Source organism: Chrysoperla carnea, chromosome 5 (assembly GCF_905475395.1).
Source record: "Chrysoperla carnea chromosome 5, inChrCarn1.1, whole genome shotgun sequence".
Classification (NCBI taxonomy): domain Eukaryota; kingdom Metazoa; phylum Arthropoda; class Insecta; order Neuroptera; family Chrysopidae; genus Chrysoperla; species Chrysoperla carnea.
The window spans coordinates 41,837,794-41,858,570 of NC_058341.1; the positions used below are offsets into that span (position 1 = coordinate 41,837,794).

A 20,777-nucleotide genomic window follows, 5' to 3' on the forward strand; every position below is an offset into this window, starting at 1 on the left:
TTTAAAATGACTGGATTATTATTTTATAGTGTATGAAAAAAAATTTTCAATTTTGACTCGAACCTTTTTATTAATATGCAAAAATATCGATTTCTAAATTTAACGTAGGTTTGTATTTGGTTCGAAAATTTTTTACGGAAAACGTAACGAAATCAACAGCAATGAATACTTTACGAGGAGTTTTTCCACCTCCTAGTAAGTATATAGTCCTCTTATAAATGTTAACGAAAATAATGTTTTGATATAAAATGTTGGATCTACCTTTTAGAACCAACATACAAAAGGAATTTTATACAAGAGAACATGAAACATATAAAACATATGCAAGGTATATACAATAAAGTGGAAAATGTAAAACAACCTGCGAAACCAACGACAGACAAGTATCAAAATGTACCTCCAAAAATAACTAAATATATGGGAATGCAGCCTAAACCTAGATTACAGAATGCAGAACATATACCTCCGACGAAAGCAAAAAGTTTACCAAATACAAACACTGTATGTAATATATAAAAATTAGTTGAAATTTATACAGGATGTAACAGGATCGGAAGGCACAATAACTTTCTAGAAAAGTCTTTTTTTTTTTTTAAATGTTTAAATAACATTATAAGGATCAAAAATTCTATTTACTGAGTATATTCATGTAATTTTGACATGCTTATGAAAGACTAATAGTACTAGTGGAGGGAAAGATCGAAGCAAGGCAAGCAAGCATTAATAGGCTCATGGCCTGGTTTAGGGGAGGGGCAACAGGGACTGAAGCCCCAGGACCTCCACATCCCCAAAATTATTCGTACTCAGCATTGAAAGGGATTTACTTCAAGAGCTGGATTTTATCGAAATCGTTAATGATTTTCCGATTAAAAAAGCTCGCAAAATTCTATTTGCCTAACATAATAATTTATTTGGGCTTATTTATTGTATTTTACGATATCCACATGTGTTTGTTGAGAGGATTGTGTTTGTCTTACAATTGACACATTTTAAAAAAGAAAATTGTTTATCTTGATTGAAAAATAATTAGAGATCTTCTACTTTTTTGCCGCTCTAGAGCCTCTACATCTTTTAATCCGGCCCTGATCAAGTTTTTTACGCACCTCTAATTAACTCCTTTACGCAACTTTTTCGACTTTCTATCATGCCTTGTTCATTGCGGTTTGTGCCAACAAGCCAAGTTGCCCTTGCGGCATTATATACTTCGTTATCATTTGTTTATTTCACGCAATCCTCAAGGGCGGAGATTGTCTGTCTTCTAGTATTTCCCAGGTATGGTTTTCGCCAATGCAATGGGAGTATGGTTCCCTCAAAGGACATTTCATTAAAATCAACTTCACGTACATACAAGGCTAAATTTGTGCTTCGTATTTACAAGGTTACAAAATCGTGCCCACCACTCTCTTCCTTACTCACTTAAGCGAAACTTCTTTAAAGTTGGGCATGATTATTTCAAATAAATAATATAAATATTTTATATTTTTAATTATTTATACTGTAAAATTTGTTAATTCTCCTCTTAGTCCAGGGACTTGGATTCTAATTTTTCTAAATAATGTTTTTCTCAAGTTATTCAACCGTTTCCAAACTTTATCGACGCGTTGTATTAACATTTCAACAATAATAATTTAATGCCTTTCTTTGAAAGTCTATTGTATGTAATTAAAGAATATTTTTTAGGCACTTAAAAAATCAAAGAATCAAATTTGTGTAACGGAAAGTGCATCAAATCCTACAGCATCTTCACCGAGTGAACTGAATAATAAATTTCGAGATATGGGCGTGCAGACTGAAAGTGTTTCTTTTTTGTTAAAAGAAAATAAAAATTCGAGGATATTAAAAAATTTACCGTCCACGAAAAAAGAAGCTCAACCCGATTTCAATAAAAACATGAGCTGTGGCGATGTAGGAAATGTGCCTGGTGAAAATACAGAAAAATTGATCAGTTTAAAAGTTGATGGGAAACCGAAAAAAGAGTCGAACGTAAAAACTGCGCCTTCAAAAACAGCGAATGATTTGGGTTCAGTAAAAGCAGGTAATAATCAAGAGTTAAAAAAGCGCGTTCGGTTTAACTGTGCACTCCGTAAATTTTCGGGCGCTCAGTTATTTTGAAGAAAGTCGTCTTTAAAATACCAACACTCACTTTATGAAATAATGTTTAGTGATTAGCCAACTTCTAAATAGTCTTGGCTTGATAGAAGCAGGGGGACTTTATTATCTAGTGACGGTGTCCGGTGGAGGGAAGAGTGATGTCGACTTATGTCGTTGGAACGTGAATTATTAATTTAAGTAGACTATGGTATAAATCAAAACAAAAGAATTATGACTGTTGCTATCCACTTTTCCAAATTTTTGATTAGTTTTTGGACACTCTTTTGGACATTCTTTGGAAATCGTATGTAAAAATTATATATAATATAAATAAAAAAATAAATAAATATAGTAATGGCAACTAAAAGTCAAAATAATTTGCTATCCATGGATAACAGTAAGTTCCCAAGCGGTTTAAACGCCACCGTTGTAACTCCGAAAAAACTCATTTGAAAGTCCAGGTCTCGATGGAGTTTAAGCGGTAAAACGCGGAGTTTTATGTGCAGCTACGACACGAGATTCATATACTTTTTTCTCCGGGGTTCCGTTGAATGTTACCGATGTTGTCACTGAGAATTGCCAGTATTGTCATGGAGTATTGTCAGTTTTTTCACATAGTATTGCCGATGTTTTCACGGATAGTGAGCAAAGTATTGCTGGTGTTCTAACGGAGTATTAGCGAAGGTTTACTTGTGGTTTCACGTGGTTTTGGTAATATATAGCTGTTGTTCTTGTGGGGATTACTAAAATATTTGGTTTATTTATCAATTTTCTGTATACAGTACATAAACTATATTTGATAAAACACCAACACAACTCCACAAAAACGCTGCAAAATTTAGCGAAATGATTTGGAATAACTTTAGAATATTTGGCGTAGGAAAAACGAAAACCCCGTGAGAACATCGGCCATACTCCTCTAGAACACTAGCTAAACTTCCGTGGAAAACTCTGTAATATTCCACGGAAACGCCGCCTAAACTTCATCTATATTACGTGAAAACTCTCTTCAAATGAAAACCGCTAGGGTTGCAACTAAGATTTTTCCAAAAAAATTGTTGAAACTTAATATAAGCAATATTTTTTAGAAAATAAAAAATATAAAAGAAATTTCATTCGAGAAAATATGCAAGAATTAAAAAAAACACAAAATGAAACAGGTTTTAAAAATTGTTTTTGGAAGTACAAGAAATAGAAATTAATAAATAAAATTATTTCATAGGTTACCAAAGAGGAATTGTTCCAAAATATTTACGTGATCGACAAAAAGAAACTGAACCTGTAATGACTATTGATCCAGATTGCCCACCCGGACACATTACAATCCCAAACGATGAACGTAAAGAGACATTAAGAGCTTTACGCCAAAGTTACGCTGATTTAGTCGGTGAATTAAATTTGTTACCTGTTAAAACAGATACATTACGAACGAGAAATCGGAAAATTGAACTAGAAAAGCAACTAAATAAAATTGAAGAAGGGATAAAAGTATTTTCACGACCAAAGGTTTATGTTAAAATTAATTCATAGTTGGAATTATGACCTCTTTATTGTAATGTAATTACGTTTTTATTAAAAAAAAAATGTAAATTGTGATTCAAACTAATTTTAAATATAATTGGTTTGATACAATTTTTTTAATATAACTAATTTTCAATTTATTATCGTTTCGAGTTTTATTTTGATACCCTGTATATATGAAATATATAACGGTATACTAATTTTAGTGTCAAGTATATGTAACGCTTAAAAATATTGACGACACAAATAAAATTTGGATATATAGGTGTTTATAAAATCATCTAATTATACCATTGCCGGTTTTGCGTCCTTACGCCATCATGATTACTCAAAAACGAAGATATATCAATCTGAAATTTGTATAGCGTACTCAGGACGTAAAAGGTAAGTTTGAGTTCGTAAATGAACAACATAGGGCAATTGAGTCTTGGATCCGTAGGACCCATCTTGTAAGCCGTTGGAGAAAGAACAAAAGTTTATGTAAAAGTGTTTCTTATAGAAAAATAAACAACTAAAACATTTTTTCGTTAACATCACTGTATACCCGTGAGGGTGCAAATAAGGACAAAACTTTGGTATCCGTTTTTCTCCAAAACTATAAAAGATAGCTAGTTGAAAATTTGCAGGTAGCTTCTACAGTGGTCTTGTGAAACATTCTCGAAAAAAAAAATCTAGAAAATAATTTCGAAAACCAAATAAATTTTAAACTCATCTAATATATAAAAAAAATAACGCAAATGGCCCTGACATTCAACACTTTCTTTACTGAGTATTTCAACAATTAACTCAGTCAATTGTTAATTTTCACTTGTTTGGAAGTTCACGATAAATTTCATAGTTTGAAAAATAAATTTCCAAAACTTTGTTATACGATTTAGCTTATTGACTTTATTATGTATTATTGTAATTTGTGATATGTTTCGATCTGATTGATCGAAATATTTTTACACTTTTATGTAAAAATCTTATTTAACCATGAATTAATTGAATTGGATTGAAATTATTGAAACGGATTAAAAATGAGAGAAAGTCAAGCGTAGGCCAAAATTATATAAGACTGTGGTCATGCATTGAAACGAATGAAGAAGAATGTTATAGAAAAGGTAGACTTTTGTCGACAAATATAATTCCATTTATCTACACGTTGGTTATTAACAAGTGTTAATTTCAACACAATACAAGAAATTTCTAAAAATAGAGTGTATTTTAAAATGATTTTATAAACATTTAACAAAAATTGGCTTTAAAATTTTTTAATTTTCAATTCTAATCATTTTCACAACATATATTTGCTTCTTTAACAATATCTGATAGTAGATATTCTGGAAATAATTCAATAATTTCTTTCGATGCTGATTCTGGAGAATCTAAAAGAAATAAAATAAATTGTGAATCAAAAGCAACACAACCAACACTTGCAAGTGCTACGCTAAAAACACTTTAAATCAAGTATAATTTCTTGAATCATTAACATAAAATAGGCTTACACGGTCAAAATTATCAAAATAAAACAACAAAATATTTCAGAGTTCGAAAAGAAGCTGATAAATTCCGAAAAGCTGTATTTCGGAAAATATTGGATTACAAGATACGCTTTTGGGCTCAAATTTAGATTTTCAGTGAATTGGAAACTAATCTTTCAGGCTTAAAATAGCTAAAAAAGGGAAAATTTCGTGTTTTTTTAAATTGTTTAAGAATTTGGACAATGTTGTCATGTTGCGTTCGGCACTCAGTTGAAAACTTGGTTATTCGCATTGAGGCAACATGTTAAAAAAAATTAGAACAACCGAATTCAACGCAACCCAAGGTTCATCATCTTTAAGACGAGAATTTTATCGGGCTAGAAGCATAATTTAAACGCCTTCCTTGCAACCCAGTTAGGAGAATACAAAATTTTATTACCTGAACCATGTGTAGCATTTCTCGTATCTGAAATACCATAAATACCCCGTATTGAATTCGGATGTGTAAATTGTGTTTTGTAAACTTTAGTCGGTCCCATTAGTTCCCTCCATTTGCTGATAGCATCTTCGCCAGTAATAACAAATGCGTAAGATGGACCACTAATAAAAATTCAAATCGCATCTCTTATAAAAGTATTTATGTGATTTTAAATATTTTTGTTTACCTAGTCATAAAAGTAATTAATCGATTGAAAAAGAATCGATGTTTGTGTTCACTATAAAATTTTTCCGCTGTTTCTTGCGTAAAATTTATAGGTTTACTTTTTAATATTTTCAATCCACAATCTATTATTCTATTTTCGATATCAGCTTTCGCAAAAGGATGTTTCATGACATGTGGTTTTAATAAAGCTAATGTCAAATTATATGGTTTCATAATTATTTCTAAAATATCAACTTCTTCTTAAAGCAACAATTGTATATTAAATTCCCCAACACATTAATATATTCATTTATATTTTAAAATCGTTATTCATTTTTATAATATTTATATTTTGGGGATAGATTTGAAGTAAATTTTAATTTTATGATAACTAGAGCCCCCTATAAGTGACACTTATAAACTATTTTGTGCGCTATATTTAAAAAAATCATACAAGTTTAATAAAAAAATATATATTTGTTAAGTCTTTTTTTAATATTTCTTAACGTGGGATCATTTGAAAAACTAGCTTTTTTTCCAATTTGAATAAAATTGTATGAATGATGTGGGTATATGAGTTTAGTCTAAAATATATTTTTTATACAGATATAGGTTTTCATAAAATCACCTGATTTATCCATTTTCATCTGTCTGTCCATTATTACGAAAAGTCAAACTCGAAAAGAAATATCGAGTTGTAAATTTTTCTAGTTCAACACCTAAAGAGAGTTTTTGTGTTCGTGAATTTTGATTTTAAATCTCACTTGTCTATAGAATAATTCTTGTCATGGGTGCAAATATTACGCAATACGCTTACGATAAAATGTTTACGTCTTAATTTTTAGAAAGTCCAGTCTTCGAATTTTACTGTCGTCATTCGACTTTGTTTTCATATAAACAATTACTAATTACAGGAACTTCTATATATCGATTTTTATTCTCACCAAAATTATTATAATATTTATGAGAATTGGGAATACCCTATTTACAGTGGTGGATTTAAGGTGTGCAAATAAGAGGTTTCCCATTAGGCCCCCGAAATAGGGCACCACAAAGGGACCCCAAGTGCATTACGAAGAATAAAAAAAAGGAGGAAAAGACGAATTTGTATAAAAGGGCATAACAAAAAGGCACCAATGTGCATTGACGAAGACTAAAAAGGGGGAAAAAGACAAATTTGTATAAAAGGGTATAACAAGAAGGCACCAAGTACATTAACGAAGACTAAAAAAACCCATTTATAGATTTTGACTACTGGGACTTTTTCCTTAAATCCGCCACTGTTTATTTAAAAAAAAAAAAAAAAAACATTATATAGGCTCATTATAGCTGTATTAAATTTCAAATTCTAATTGTTAAAACCATCAATTAACAAATATATCATTTGTTGAATGATATATTTGTTAATTATTAATAACTTTTAACTGTTACTATATTAATCATGTCTACGATTAACCTTGACAGAATGCAATAAATTTTTATGTTTTAAACAATGTAGATAATAAATAGAAATTGCACTGTACAAATATTTATGTAATTAGTGTATTACATAAACATATTTTTATCTATGTCACCTCAAATAGCTTCGGATATTAGTAATTCGATACGCTCAAAAAAATGGAGGTTATTTTTACAATATTACATCTAAAAATTTCTATTTATTTTATATTTTAATATCGACCACAAGTAATAAGAATGTGGTTGATTCTTTATACAATTACGAACTTTGTCAAAAATTTAATTTTATAAAGCAGATATAAGCTGTTTAAATAATATTAACCCTCCTAATAAATAAAACGTGCCTAATCTATATCATACTTGAAGTTTATATGTATGATAATAATTAAACAATTAAAATTAAAACTAATTCATATGATTTAAAAATAAATAAAATTATTGTCTGATATTCCTAAAATAAATTTAAGTAATAAAACACATCGTTATAAACAATGGAGAATATAGGGGAAATAATCGATTACAACCAATTAGGTAATTACGAATACAATTTGTTTTTTTTTATTAAAATCATATTTCATAAACAATTAAAAATTTTGTTTCAGGATATGAACAACAACAATTAATTAAAACAGCTGTACAAAGTGCACAATTTTCCTACTCACCATACAGCAAATTTAAAGTGGGTGCTGCAATTAAATGTGAAGATGGTACTGTATTTAGTGGATGTAATATTGAAAATATAAGTTTTACACCAGGAATTTGTGCTGAACGTACAGCTATTGCAAAAGCTGTTAGTGAAGGTTATAAAAATTTTAAGGAAATTGCAATTGTTGCTAATGACCCTGATCAATTTACATCACCGTGTGGTGTATGTCGACAAACTATTGTTGAATTTTGTACTGATATTAAAATTTATTTAAGTAAGTTTAATATGGATCAAGTATTTGTAACATCTATTAAAGAATTATTACCATTATCATTTTCACCATATACAGCTAAAATGTAAATTTTTCTAGCTAATTTTTGCATATAAAAATAATATTTTATATATTCAACAATGATCAATTGTTAAAATCTTTCTTCGATAAATATAAATTCATATAAATAAAATATTTTGAAAACGTTTACATTATTTTGATCTATATATATATTTACAAAATATAATCCATCTTTTATATTATGTGAAATATTTTTAAAAATTTCACATTTTTTTTATACAATACAATTAAAAATCGTACGACACAATATTAAAATTAAGTTACATTATTTTATAGAGGAAAACAAAGTCGATTTCTTAGCGTATTTAATCTAACTTTCCATGATTTAGATTTAACTAGAAATGAATGTAACTTATTGACTGCTCGGAATTACATTGGCTTTATAACTTAGCTATTTTCGATTACACAATTATGAGTTAATTATAAAATCGGAAATAGTTTCGTGAGTCAAGTTCTTTTTTCATTGTAAGCTACTATAGCCCGCGTGACAGTACCCTTTTTGTTAAATGATTAATACATACTTCAAATACTTGAAACTTCGTGAGAGGCTTCTATTTGGAGAGTAAGATTTTTTTTTTTTGAAAGTGCTGCACCGTTTACAAATAAAGCAAAAAAGCAGCAGGAAATTCAGCGGGCATTTTGGCCACTTGATAGCAATAATAATAATTAAACAATGAAATATTTTGTCCGAAAAAATGAAATATTTTGTACTGCACCGATGAGCTTAAAACACAATTTTTGTTTGCCTAATTTCACTTTTTTAATTATTTGTTTATTGAAAATAATTGTTAACGATCGGAATTAAGTAAATGAAAATTGTGTTTTTATTATTAATCATTATGGAATTACACAAGTTAAGGCTCAATACAATTAATTACTTTTGCTATAGAGACAGTTTTTTGCGAAAACAAAACAAATTCGGTATAAATCTTAAAAAGCCCCCAAATTCTGAGAACGTTCCCGGGCGCATTATAACCAAAATGCTATTAGTATACCCTATTAGTCCCTCGAATATTGACAATTTATTCAGATTCATCTGATATATTTTATTATTTTATGTATAATGTGTATGTTGTTTATGTAATTAAGGTTGTTGTCTCCCGTGGTTGTCTCCCTGCGCTCACTCAGAACAAATACATCAATGTTCAGTTAGTTTTTTGAAAATATCTGACGGCTAGTTTTTTTCTAAATTAAAAAAACTTGTTACAAACACAACCACTGTTGTTTGAAATTAAATACCCTCCAATCGACTTCAAATTTTAAAAAAAATTTCTATGCCCATAGCCAGACAACAGCCTTAAGCAGTTAATGTAGGCACGTTATATAAGTATTTATGAAGAATCTCATTATGAAACTCCTAAAAAAATTGAAAGATACCTATAGAAATAATTTTTACACCATTTTTTTTTAATTATAATTTCTTTTCTACTATAAAATAACGATACGTGTCTCAAAAGCGGTATCCACGGCTAACCAAAGAACGCTAAAAATGATTAAGTATTATTTCTTTTAAAATAAAAAATCAATTAAAATTCTGTTATGTATTTTTTTTTATTTTACTTGAAAATTAATAAACATTTTTTTGGTAAAAATATGATTTATGATTCATTTTACAACTAATTTTAAATACAAATAATTAAAAAATAAACAATTTGAACTTGATAACAAACAAACAAATAATATAAATGAAAATGTTTTTATTTTCAATTATTTTAAACAAACATAAAATGTTTTTGAAATGTGAATATTTCATTTACTTTTTGAAAAAAAATCATATTCTTTTAATTTCAAGCATAAAAAAAAAGTATTTATTTTATGTATAAATGTAATCAATATGCATTATTTGTATTTACAAAGTGACAACAAGAATAAACTTTCAAAATTCCTTGATGATTCCCGATTTTTCAGTATAATTTACCATACTCTCCCCTGGATTTAAAAAAAATTCATACAATTCACACTGAAATTTGATGTAATTTTTGATCAAATGAACACGATTTTTTTATATTGTTTCTCTAAAAATTTCAGGCAATATCTCGAATATTGTACATTAAATGGAAGCTAATTACCCTTAGTATTGTTTTATTAACATTTTAAACAAAATTGCATTCACTTTTTTGTGATTTAATCGGTAAACTTAAAAAATTACAAAAAAATTGGATAAAAGTAAATAACCTTGTGTGATATTGAAATTTGAAACAAAAGATTTTGCTCGATTTTTTTAAATTTCTTAAAGGGTATTGTCTCTAATATCTCAAAAACTACTCATATAACAAAAAATTTGTTTGTGATTTCGATAAATATCATTGTTTAATTATAAGATAATTAAAATGAAAAAACATCCATTTTATATGTTTCCTAGATATACCTGATTTTCATAATAATTCCTGGACATTTTACTTGATAATTTTCCTAGTTTGTCATCACTATTATTCGATCAAGTAATGTAACTGATTTAATAATGTACTTACAAAAAGGATAATAAAGTACTTACAAAAAGGATAATAAAGACTCGCCTTCGATAAAGCGAATGATGGATGTAGTAAACCAGAGAATGTAAAATTTCTAATGCAATAATTTAGCCGGCGGAGAAAGTTTTTTTTAATTAAACATAATAAGTAATAATAATAATTTGGGTTCAGCAAATCACAATTAATTTTTGTTTCGTTTGACTATTTCGATAAGTATCAACTTTCTAGTCTAAATTCCATCACCGTTTTCAAAATTAAGTAATCACGATTTATATGTAATTCCGCCATTCGTATTTTGATTTATAATTATTTGGATATTGTCTTCATGGAAACTCTTAACAACTACTCTCATTTCTTTAAAGTGACGATATAAATTAACTAGCTGTGAACCACCCGCTTTGCTGAGCTACTTTAAATACAAATATTGTGTTATAATAACGTTCACTTCATTTGCCGTCACTTATCCCTCTTTTGTTCACAATTTCTTCGATTTTATTTTTTTGGTGCAGAACCCTATTTTTTTTAAAGCAGCCCATGTTACTCGCTGATAATGAAGCTTTCTGTACGTGAAATAATTTTTCAATTCGGTTAAGTAACTAGTTTTTCAGTTGATCTATTATAATGTTACCCATAAACTTTCATTATCTTTTTCACCATCTTAAGAGTTTAATTTCCAAAAATCTGTTCTTAGTGAGCGTCTACATCGCAAAAGGAGTAACTATGCTCCATTTCAAGTCAATCGGGTGCATAGTTTTAGAGATCTCGTGATGAATCAGTTAGTTACTGGTATTTCGTTTATATACTATTAAAAAATGCTTATAATTTCTATAACGTTTAACTCTCTAATTGGAGGTGTTGGAACTAGACATAACTATTACAATTTTCACACTATGATGAAATATTCACATTAAAAGCACAGAGCACATCAAATAAAAAACAGGATACAAAGCTTTTACTAACAAAATGTTCTCATTCATTTCATTTTTTCTTTCTAATTTCTTAAGGCCAATTTGGTGGTTTTTACATCTTCTTGCTAGGATAAAGACAACTTTGCCTCAAATTTACCAAAATGGACACCAACCAATATAACATTGACATAAATTTTCATTGCTAGTAGCTTGTTGGATCAATAAATCAACTTGTCGCTTTATAGTCAATGCTTCATCATGTTGAAAATCATGTCCAGTTAATTTATCTTTGACTCGATTAACAATTGTTACTGCTTTTTTACTTAAAGCTTCTGGTTGAATTGATTCAGCTTCTGTAGCTGGTGTTGCTGAACTAGGTGGTACTGGAGGTGATCCCGTTAATATATTCGTTTCCTGTGAATTTGCAACAGCCACTCCTGACAAATCTCCTGCCTCTCGAGATCGTTTTTCCCTACCAGCAGCATCCATCAGTCGCCAATTTAATAATGGATCATATACAAAAGCTTCTAGAACAGCCATTAAACTGTCTTTGTTTCTTCGTAGGACAGCCATAACTGATTCACATGTGTGACGATAGGTACCTTCAATTCCAGTAACTTCCATTGCATTTACAAGCATCCGTGTTAAGCGGAAAGGAATTTTTTCAGGGAACTTTTCACGGGTCATTGCTACTTCAAAACAATCACCAAAATCAATATGAAGAATTTTTCCACTAAGTCGATCTAACATTAAATTTGAAGGATGTCGATCTCCTAATCCTAATATATAACCTACCATAGACATAACTGCTAATGATCTAGTATAATTACAACGCCGATCGAACCATGCTTCACTTGATGGACTCTTCAACCATAATAATCGAGCGAGATCATCACCATGCGTATGTTCTAATGCATGTTCAAATACTTCTACTTTGTGCATTAACGATAAATGATCGTAATCCGGTGCCATTCTTAACATAATTCTATGCTCAATGTTTAATAATATCTTCTTTTTATCACGATAATCTCGGATTAAAGTATGTAATGTATCACAATGTGGAACCCAACCAATTAATCCAGAATTCGTTGATAAGGGTATAACTGCATAACGTTGAATTGCTAAATTACGACGTTGGCTATCTGGATCTTGAGAAAGTAATGTATTGACCAAACCAAATAATTGCATTACTCTTTCATCTTGTCGTAAATCTTCATGGCCTTTTAACAAAAACATATACTCCTTTCCATTATCACCGCGAATACATAGTTTTCTAGGCCGCTGTTTGGATGCAATAACTTGAAGGGAACTTATAATTTGTGCTATACGAACAATAGGTTGTCCAGGTGAATAACTTCCAGGAACAGCTAATTCCATATCCCGACATAAAAGAAGTTTTGGAGATACGAATTGTAATTCTAGTGTGGTTAATTGAGGAATATGTCGAGAAATTCTTCGGAATACATGATAATATAAATCCCATGCTTGATTAATATCTCTTACGTTTCTAGAAGCTTTATATCGTTGACACCATTCGTGAGCTTCCTGTAAATCCCGACCATATGCTTGATGGAAGCTTGTTTCTTTAAGCGTTTCTGGTCCTTTTTCTAGTTGAGCGTGTAGAGGTTCTAAAATTGCTAACATGCCACGTACATCTCGTTCACCAAAATATAATCTCGAGGCTTCTTCCAATCCTTCATGCCATAACTCATGCCAAAGGATAGCAACACGAATTAGTTCATTAGATACTAGCCCTGCTTGATCAACTAATACAGGAGAATGTTCACGCATACTTTGTAAAATTTTGTTAGCTGCATCACGTCTAGCCACTGGCGTTGATTTGCTAGCAGCAACAGTTAAAGGATATACTAAAGCTTGTGGATGAGATTTTCCAATATCAATTAATAAATGATGGATTAATCGTCCAACCGGTAATCTAGGCGTATCAATTCGAGCAATTAACTGAGGAATTACTTGTAGCCACGTATTAATTTCAATTATTTTAATACCTTCTTCGATAGCTTCACATACCTCAGGCATGTGTCCATAATCAAACCAAAGTGTTAATAACCGTAATGTATCTTGTAATGAACTACCTCTAGAAAGTTTAATCGAATGGAAAAATCCACCAACTGCTGAAACAGTGAATTGATGAACGGAAGGTTCATCTTGTTGTTGATAGAATAAAACTGTTTCGAAGTTCATGTAAGCCCAAGCGTGCCATGCTTTATACCATGAGGGATCGTGTTGGGTAGCAGCTGCATAACATTGAAGAACATATAAAATTGATTGTTCATTGAACCCTTGTAGTGATTCTTGCCATTCTCCGAGCTTTAAATAACAACGTGCCAGCAATCGTGTATCGACATTACTTTGCGCAGCATATGTATGGACAAATTGTCGAAGTTGATTAAATGCAAGATCTTTTTTATTTGACATCCATAAATGTTTTGAGTAAGCTAATGTCACTCGCGGTTGGGTATTCGGTAACGGTTCGTCTGGATTTAATGAAGGATCGATTCCCATTAACATTACCAATGTTTTATGTGAAAGATTCTAAAAATAAAGAAACATATTTTAGATATAAACAAAATTTATCGTGTTTCGCTTCCGGAAGCACTTAATTGAAACAAAGCTTTTATGGCAAATTCATTAAATGTTTTTAAAATATACCATTTCTTTTAAAGGATTTATCATACTTTCGCTATAGAAGTTTTACATTTATGAAAAAAATATAACGTATGGTAAAATACTTACCAAAGATCCACTCTTTCGACATAGAGAGGCATATTTTAACCATGTATGCATATCTTCTTGTGGTGATAAAACCAATGAATGCACTTGTAGAATTCGTTGCCAATCTTCAGCCACATGTTGACCAACTTGTAAACGTTGCCACCACATAGCGCGAATATATGGTCTTCTTTCTGGCACTAATTTATATTGAATAACTTCTTCCAATTCAGCCAACATTTGTACGTATACCATAGCACCATACGCTCTTTGATACGATTCACTAGCCATTGCAGTTAATTCTGTATCCAATAAATCACGAGCTGTGTTTATTAATTTTTGTGCATTCTTATACTCATCCTTGTGTACTTCTAAAACCGCCCTATAAAATGCTCCATCTTGTGTTTCAGTAGGTATAGCACGAACATAACGTTCCATACAATCCCATCGACCGAGAGCCCAAGCAGAAGCTGCTGCAAGTCTTCCAGCTTTTTGTTGCCCACTCTCTCCTAAATCAGGCCATAACTGTTCAGCTGATTCATTTAACGATTCCCATTCGCCTAATGCTTCTAAACATCGCATACGTCCAAGCTGTGCATCTTCATCGGATCGGGGACGAGCCGAATATAAATTTAATGCGGTTTCCCAACTATGAAGTTTTTCATACCATCGAATTTGTACTTGTAATTGATCATCACGTCTTTCCATAACATGTTCTAAAAGTCCTTGTGCAGCTTCTTTTTGTTGTAGTTTATTATTTATGGAAATCAAAGCTTCTACTACTTGAGAACTTGCGCCTGCATGAAATTCAGCTTCTTTGTAATGCAAAGCTTTTGCATATGCTCGACACTGCATAGCTCGTTCTCCTAATAGGCGAGGTTCTAATGGTAACGGACCATGATCACAATGTTCCATAAATTCAGCTAGATTTAACACAGCTTGTGTTACTTCTGGCACATCTGGTACCATTAAAGCTTGTTCTAATATAGAAACTAATTCCGATTGCAATGGTTCAGTAAGTTCTACCCAACAACTTACGAAAGCAACATTAAATAAATCTCTTGATAGTTGAGAGTAATGTTGTGCAACAGCTAAACACGAACGTAAAGCAGGGCTAGGTGATTCTTTTATTAAACCAATACTTAATCGACGAAGCCATTCTAGCCAATCTTCTTTGCTGACACGTCTGGTAGCAGCCCAAGCAATTTGTAAATTTGCTGTTCGCACATTTAGTCGTTTTATCGTGGTAGTATCGTTTGGTTTTAAAGGTACATCTTGAACTGGTATTGATCGAGGTGTGGGTCGAACTGTTCCAATTTCAGCTAAAGTACTTCCAGCCATTGCTCTTGTCACTAAAGCTTCGTGTCGAGAACACACAATACGGTGTTTAGCCAAAGTTTTAGCTGCTAGCGGTGCAAAAGGAGCATATCTACGACCTAATTGGGCAGCCACTGCACATAATGTATCGACAGCAGTCGGGCGAAGTTCCGCATTGTTATCTAGAGTACGTATCAATGGATGTACGATTCTTGAAGCAAAATCAGTGTAGTCTAATGTGTCTGCTAACTGATCAACTGTATGTAATGCAGCCTTACTGACAGCAAGTGGACAATCGGGAGCGTCAAATAACCGTACCACAGCTGGTAACACTAAATGGAGATAATCGTCAAGAGTGCTTCCAAATTTTTGCAATGCGGTTAACATTTTTAACACTACTGTTTCATCTTTACTTGGATCAGGTGTTAGTACACGAAGAATATGTGGTATTAGCTGAGGTAGATAAATTTTAAATTCTGCTCCTAAAGCTACAGCAATAAACTCAGCAAGATATATTAGAGTACCTTGCAAGGGACTATTTGGCGTCCAAAATTCTTTCATTAAAGCAAAAATATCATCTAAATAGTTACGTATATGTTGCTTTACAATTGCGACGAGAAAAGCCAATTGCTGTAATAAAAAGTCTCTGGAACTAAAATCACGCGAACTAAAATCTGCAGTACGGATCATATGAAGAAAGTTTGGAAATACTTGAGGAATGTATGGAACACATTTTATTCCTAAATTACTAAAGATAAATGTAACTGCTTGAATAACCATTGTATGGTGTTGAGCTAAATTTGGATCTCGAACAATTCGCATCAATGTGGATACAGCAACAGCCGGATAATATTCCTCTAATGTTCCTGATGCATTGGTACTAATTAACATTTCACTACTAGTTAAATCTGTTGACGCTGTGGGCTCTTCAGGTTCCCGTCGTTTGTATGGATCTAAAGCTCCTAACAATCCTAATACTCTCAATGTCTCCCTTCGAACTCTAGGTCGTTGTTCTGTTTTTAAGAACGTTAAAAGAACATCCAATAATGCTGGTTGTCGTGAGTACGGTTGAAGTGCATGGCCAGTAGCTGATACAAGTTGACCCAAAGCCCATAATGCAACCGCTCTTTTTTCAACAGAAGCAGTATCGCCAAATATTTCTAATAAGACAGTCAATAATTCATCTCCCCAAGGTAAGAGATCAGTTCCACCAGCCGCTTCAGCCAAATCACCAATTGCTTTTAAAACAGATAAAACTACAGGTTCCGAATCACGTAGTTTTGGTACTAAAGTTGATAAAATTGGTTCTGTGTATGGGCGAACTAATCTTGGTGCACTTATAATCAGTCTACCCAATAATTTTGCTGCTTGCTCCTTATTTCTTGCCAAACCTGAATGTTCTAATTCAGTGAGTAACTGTACTAGAGTTTTCCTAATTGCTGGCATTACATATCCTGGATTTAAAGAACTTAACCTGCCAAGAGTACTAAGTGCAAACTCTCGAATTTCAAATACTTCATCATGAAGACAAACAAATAACATTGTTAAAGCTTTGGCTTGGGCCAGGTGTGGATCAAAATTTTCATGTAGCGATGCAAGAACCCAAAATCTTACATCCGGATCTGTATCTGTTACAGCTACTGTAAGTAATCGCGAAAGTACATCTTTGGCTGTAAGTGTAACAGTTTTACTAGGAGGTCCTTCTAATGCAATTCGTAATAGGCGACCACTTGTTCGTACAGCTTCTAATCGTACTTCTCCTTGTTCAAAATTTAAAAAGTGTTCAGCACAACGTCTTACAAATTGCAATAAACTTTGTCCATCGAAATCAAAAGTTCCAAGGGTTCGTAATCCCAAAACAATAGATGGTATGTCTGGTTGTTCAGGTAAACTAATCGATGGTCTTGAATGCCTGGGCATTCCTGGATGACGGATAGGTCGTTGGAGAAGAATTTGTGCCAGTATTTTTAATAGACCATCTCCAATTTCTCTTCGAACTGAAGGTACTGCTATAGATAATTCTCGTAAAGCAGTTGTTAAAGGTGTACTTAATCCTGCACTTAAAATTGGTTCTAATAACTTCACAATTTCAGCTGGTTCTAAAACACCAGCATGTCCGAGCAAAGTGATACATGCAAAAACTGCAGGTTCAGGAGTTAATGGGGTACGTTTTTTACTGGGTGTTTCACGACTGGGAAAGGCACTACGAATTGCTTCCAATATTTTTGGTATAAATGGTTTCATTTCCATTTCCACGGCTACAGCTAGGAGCCCCGTAGAAATAAAGCCAGCTGATCGTTCTTTATCCCTGCCTCTAATAATCGAAATTAAATGTGCTATAGTAATGTTTAAATAATTTTTAGTGAATTTTTCACTGTTAAATCCAGCCAATCGTGGAAGAATATCTAACAAAGCATTCTGAACATGCCCAGGTCGTGATATTCTATCTAATACATCTGTACAAATATTAGTATAACGTTCTTCTACAAGCTGCCGGCAAGCAGCGGATTCTGGTGTTTGTAATATTGGATCAGTATCGGCATCTGCACGAGATGAAGAAGGATTTTCTTTAGCTGTAGATGACAGACCAGCAACATCTTCTGATAAACGATTTATAACAGAAATACCAGCACCTTCTAGTAATTTATTGCAACGCCGTTCCCATTTTGAGTTTCCACAACGCAATAATTCGTTTAAAACTAATAATGCACCATGTGATCGATCATCTCGAGTTACACCTCGTTCTACTCTAGCATTCACATCGTCGAGAAGATTTATGGCTTCATCATAGCACTGTCGATACCATTGTGGTTTATTAGCTTGTTTTGATGACTCTCGTTGTGCAATTACTACTAACGCAGCTCGTAAAGCACTAGCAGCTCCTTCACGAACCAATGCTCGTGAATCACGGACAGCAATGAATATTTTATCAAAAAATGCCGAAACTTGTTGATAAAAATATGTGGGCATAGCTAACGCTAATTCTCGTAAAATTAATACGGCTGCATGCCTTTTGGCTTCATTACGATCACGATCCAACCATTCAAATGCCCTTTTCACTTCAAATTCAGCATATGTTGCTGCATTAGTACCAGAAACTAAAGCAATTTTACCCATCGTAAAAGCTGCCATTTCCATTGCAACCGGATCACCCATTGGCAAATGATTTCGTAAAATATTTGCAAACCTGGATATTCCTGTTTTCGTATTGAAAACATCCGCTGTACCAATAACGCATTGGATTGCAAGTATTCCACCTTTTTTCTCGTTAACATCATTACTCGACATCATTTCTAAAATATGATCATTTAATTTATTCATAAATGCATTCATATCTTCTGGTGGTATTTCACGCAATTCAGTTTTTATATAAAGCCAAAGATCACGCGTTGCTTTCATTCGTGTTTCTGAATGACGGGATTTAATCCCGTTTACTAATTGCTGTAACACTCCGGTAGACATTGTTGTTGGATAATTATTCAATGATTCATTCCTACAAAAACATATATAAATTGATTTTATTAAATGTACTTAATTTATCTAACAAAACTTCGATTGAAATTTACCCAAAAAAGGTGTTTGTAATTAATATTTTGTATATTTATTTACATGTCAACTTTAAATGTCCATTATTAAATCAGTTTATTTTTGAATATATTAAACTATATTTACTATTTGATTTAAATATTAAACAATTCACTTATTTTAAGTGTAATATAATAATTATTTTATTTAATTATTGACATAATTACGCTTATTTTAAAATATGACAAATATTTTAACTCATGTGTTTAGTGTTTAGAATACTATTTCTAATCTCTACTCTTTTTTGAGTGTTGTATACCTAATTCACTGTATAGCAAAATATCGTCTAAAATTTGGGTTTTAAGATAAAATATGGTGGTTGGTGGTTGATTATAGCTCGCGAATGGCGACACGGTCAAATATTGACACATTGCCCATTAGGCTTGAGCTCTAGTCTCTAAGTAATTATGATTTAACCATAGATTTTTCATTCGTTAATCATAATTTCTACAGATCATTTTTTGGCCATCCTATGTGGTGTAAATTAAATATTAGAACTAGAAGAGCTTTTAAATGGGAATTTGTTTCTTATAAAAATTTAAGATTCGTTTTTGCCTTCAATTTCTGATAGTGACTAACGATTGAAGCGCCAAAAACTAGTTGCAAAGTCGATGTTGAGAATCAACAATAATAATTAATAAATTCTGAAAAAGCTTATTATTTAGACTAATTTACTTGGGTCAAGTTAATTAACAAACTCGTTAGCTCAAAACATTTTTGCAGTGCAACATTCTTTATATAATTTCATTAAGAGCACAGAATTATAAATGTAATAAATATATAAGCTCCCTTAAGAGTATAGATATATTTATGTTTATAATAGGGAATAATCATGAAATTTAAATTTGCTTCAAATATTTTTCTTCCGTAACTTTAATGACTGGGCATTTCAACTAAACCATTATTTTAGTAATTAATATCTTTTTAATTACTTAAAATTAATTAATAAAAGTATAAAATCAGTGAGGGCATTTAAAAATTTCTAAAACGGAAATTCAAATTTTTATACGGACGTGACATCATAGTATGGGTTTGTCAAATTTGTTGACATACTGTATGATATTAATTACTTACATTTTATATGGTATTTCATTATACTATTCTACGGCTTTTTATTAGAAAACTTAATAATAACGAGTGTAAATTCTGTGTTGTAAATTCATTTTTTTAAAGTGTAAATTATACATTGAACTGTCACCAATTGACAGATCACGTACTTATACGTCATCAACAGAGAGCGCCAAAAAAACTGCGTTTAAATATCTCAAAATTATGATGTATTTTAAATATTTTTTTTACACTTAAATACAGTATTTTTAAGCAGTATTTATTGTTATAACGGTGTAAACAATGAATTAAAAACATTAAAAAAAAAAAAAACCTGAATATTGCCTATTAATTAATGTAAAGATTCTAATTTTCTGGTATAGATGAAAGTCTAGAATTTGACACCCAGTAAGTTAAATTATTTTAGTGTTTTCAATAGCTATCTATTAAATTTATGTCTGCGTTGTGACTGTGACAGAAGTTTAAGGTCTTCAATAATTTGCTATTTTAAATAAGGAATAAATCCGATTTTAATCTAAATC

General features: G+C 31.4%; 4 protein-coding genes across 4 annotated transcripts; 2 read left to right on the forward strand and 2 right to left on the reverse strand.

Moving 5' to 3' along the window:
• The first annotated feature begins 2 nt into the window (after positions 1-2).
• On the forward strand, positions 3-3,629 carry LOC123300332. The gene is made up of 4 exons (XM_044882892.1): positions 3-195; positions 269-501; positions 1,681-2,035; positions 3,314-3,629. The coding sequence occupies exons 1-4, from the start codon at positions 162-164 to the stop codon at positions 3,619-3,621; spliced, it is 930 nt and encodes a 309-aa protein (XP_044738827.1). The 5' UTR covers positions 3-161; the 3' UTR covers positions 3,622-3,629.
• A 1,224-nt stretch (positions 3,630-4,853) lies between these two features.
• LOC123300761 (nucleoside diphosphate kinase 6) lies at positions 4,854-6,035 on the reverse strand. Its single transcript, XM_044883407.1, has 3 exons — positions 5,741-6,035; positions 5,515-5,675; positions 4,854-4,979 (listed from the first exon to the last, which is right to left on the reverse strand). The coding sequence occupies exons 1-3, from the start codon at positions 5,950-5,952 to the stop codon at positions 4,879-4,881; spliced, it is 474 nt and encodes a 157-aa protein (XP_044739342.1). The 5' UTR covers positions 5,953-6,035; the 3' UTR covers positions 4,854-4,878.
• A 1,475-nt stretch (positions 6,036-7,510) lies between these two features.
• On the forward strand, positions 7,511-8,250 carry LOC123300744 (cytidine deaminase-like). The gene is made up of 2 exons (XM_044883388.1): positions 7,511-7,707; positions 7,779-8,250. Exons 1-2 carry the CDS (start codon positions 7,668-7,670, stop codon positions 8,180-8,182), a joined length of 444 nt encoding a protein of 147 aa, XP_044739323.1. The 5' UTR covers positions 7,511-7,667; the 3' UTR covers positions 8,183-8,250.
• Positions 8,251-11,192: 2,942 nt separating this feature from the next.
• Positions 11,193-19,248, reverse strand: LOC123301518 (serine/threonine-protein kinase Tor). The gene is made up of 3 exons (XM_044884285.1): positions 19,170-19,248; positions 14,311-19,096; positions 11,193-14,109 (listed from the first exon to the last, which is right to left on the reverse strand). The coding sequence occupies exons 2-3, from the start codon at positions 19,063-19,065 to the stop codon at positions 11,707-11,709; spliced, it is 7,158 nt and encodes a 2,385-aa protein (XP_044740220.1). The 5' UTR covers positions 19,066-19,096; positions 19,170-19,248; the 3' UTR covers positions 11,193-11,706.
• Between the last annotated feature and the right edge of the window lie 1,529 nt (positions 19,249-20,777).